This window comes from Mandrillus leucophaeus, unplaced genomic scaffold, assembly GCF_000951045.1.
Source record: "Mandrillus leucophaeus isolate KB7577 unplaced genomic scaffold, Mleu.le_1.0 Scaffold55, whole genome shotgun sequence".
Lineage (NCBI taxonomy): Eukaryota > Metazoa > Chordata > Mammalia > Primates > Cercopithecidae > Mandrillus > Mandrillus leucophaeus.
In genome coordinates this window covers 1,314,723-1,316,603 of record NW_012105919.1, presented here as the reverse complement: position 1 = coordinate 1,316,603, position 1,881 = coordinate 1,314,723, and the positions used below count along the sequence as shown (strand labels likewise).

The 1,881-nt window shown below is 50.3% G+C and overlaps 1 protein-coding gene across 1 annotated transcript in view; it reads right to left on the bottom strand.

Moving 5' to 3' along the window:
- TCTN1 (tectonic family member 1) overlaps nucleotides 1-1,537 on the bottom strand; it is a 37,590-nt gene extending 36,053 nt beyond the window's left edge. The window contains exon 1 of the mRNA XM_011997876.1: nucleotides 1,162-1,537. Within this exon, the coding sequence (XP_011853266.1) occupies nucleotides 1,162-1,381 (220 nt within the window). The 5' untranslated portion in view covers nucleotides 1,382-1,537. The remainder of the gene's footprint in view (nucleotides 1-1,161) is intronic.
- Nucleotides 1,538-1,881: the final 344 nt, after the last annotated feature.

Sequence of the window (1,881 nt, the reverse complement as noted above, 5' to 3'; positions counted from 1 at the left end):
TCAAATAGTTCAACCAAGGCACATGCCCGTAAAAAAAAAAAAAAAAAAAAGAATGAAAAAAAGATTTAAAGTACTGCATACCTATTGGGGTTACTCTCAATCCACACAACTGGAAAATTTTAAAAACTTGGAGATCATGAACCACTTTAAGAATCGGCTGCTATGAACTCTCATCTCAGGAAAAGGCATATTCACAAAGTTTTGCACTCAATCTTAGAGGGTCACAGTCATTCTCTGAAGTCATCCACGTCAATTTTTTTTTTTTTTTTTTTTTTGAGACAGTCTTGCTCTGTCGCCCAGTCTGGAGTGCAGTGGTAATTACGGCAACCTCTGCCTCCTGGGTTCAAGCTATTTTCCTGCCTCAGCCTCCCGAGTAACTGGGATTACAGGCGTGCACCACCATGCCCGGCTAATTTTTCTATTTTTAGTAGAGACTGGGTTTCGCCATGTTGACCAGGCGGATCTTGAACTCCTACCTCAAACAATCCACCCGACTTGGCCTCCCAAAGTGCTGGGATTACAGGCGTGAGCCACGGCGCCAGCCAAATGTCAAATTAGATTATAAAATATTTCCACTAAATGTGTAATTCTAGAATTAGACAATCATTTTCTGAAAAAAAAATGTTAATTATCCCTAAATATGACTCCTAAGAAGTGAGCATAGCCCCTCCCTCCATGGCTTCCCACCTCCAATTCAACACAGGAGGAATCCTGGGTTTTTAGAATTCAGGTCAACAGACAAGCGTCTTAACCTAGTCACATTTAGTAAGATAGACCTTTGGCCTCTCTTTAAGTGAAAGTTCCATGCAGCCTAGGCACCAATTTCCACCATTGTCTCGACTTAATTTCGTCTTGGGCTGCAAGGATTCATTCATTATTGCTCTTTGCATTACTGTTGTCTGGGATCACTTCAAGTATTTTCAAGGGTCTGATACCGTACCACTTAAACTCTCTGAGACCCAGTTTTCTCATTTACATGACAGTGATAGTAAGAGCTACCTCTCAGGGTTATTGTTTAAAGAACGGACGTTTATGGAACACTTAGTGTCTGCACACAGTAAGTGCTCAATAAGCGTTAGCTATCATTATTACGTCCTCACCCGGGCTGCCCCCTTGAGGTTGGATCCCTGTGGACCACAGGAGCTGGCACATAGTACCCACCGTCCGTGACTGGGGTAGGCCTGGGGCCGGAGGAGGACCCTGGTGCTCTAGGAGTACCGGGGGGCCTGGTCGACGGGAAAGGTCCGAAAGTCGCCAGGGCTGCCTCGGTGGAGTTGAGGCCCTCTGTCGTCACCGCCGGGGTGGCCTCGGTCTGGGCGCTCACGGAGGCCCAGCAGCTCAGGAGTACCACCAAGAGCGGCCGGAGGCCTAGCGGCCTCATCTTCCAGCGGGCCCCAGCTACGCCCGCGCCAGGGACCGCGCGTTGCCCGGCAACCGCTACACCCAGGCGCGAGGCATCACGGGAAGCGGCTTGCTAAGCCGCGAGAAGCTGCCGGAGACTGACGGGGGCGAAGCCTGGATGAGGCAGGGGGCGGATCCTGGATGAGGCCAGAGGGCGGAGCCTGGGTGAGGCAGCGATGGCAGGCACTAGGGCGAGCACTAGTGAGCGGCTGTGAAGCTGGCATAAACGAGAGGCGTGTAAATCCCAGCTGTGGTTCCCAACCGGTCTGCGGCGCTTACTTAAGAAATGTGGATTTTCTGTAGTTCCAGCTACTCGGGAGACTGAGGCAGGAGAATCGCTTGAACCCAGGAGGTGGAGGCTACAGTGAGCCGTGAGCGTGCCACTGCACTCCAGCCTGGGCGACAGTGCGAGACTCTGTCTCAACCAAAAAAAAAAAAAAAAAAAAAAAGACGGATTTCCAGGTACCACCTCAGGAGATC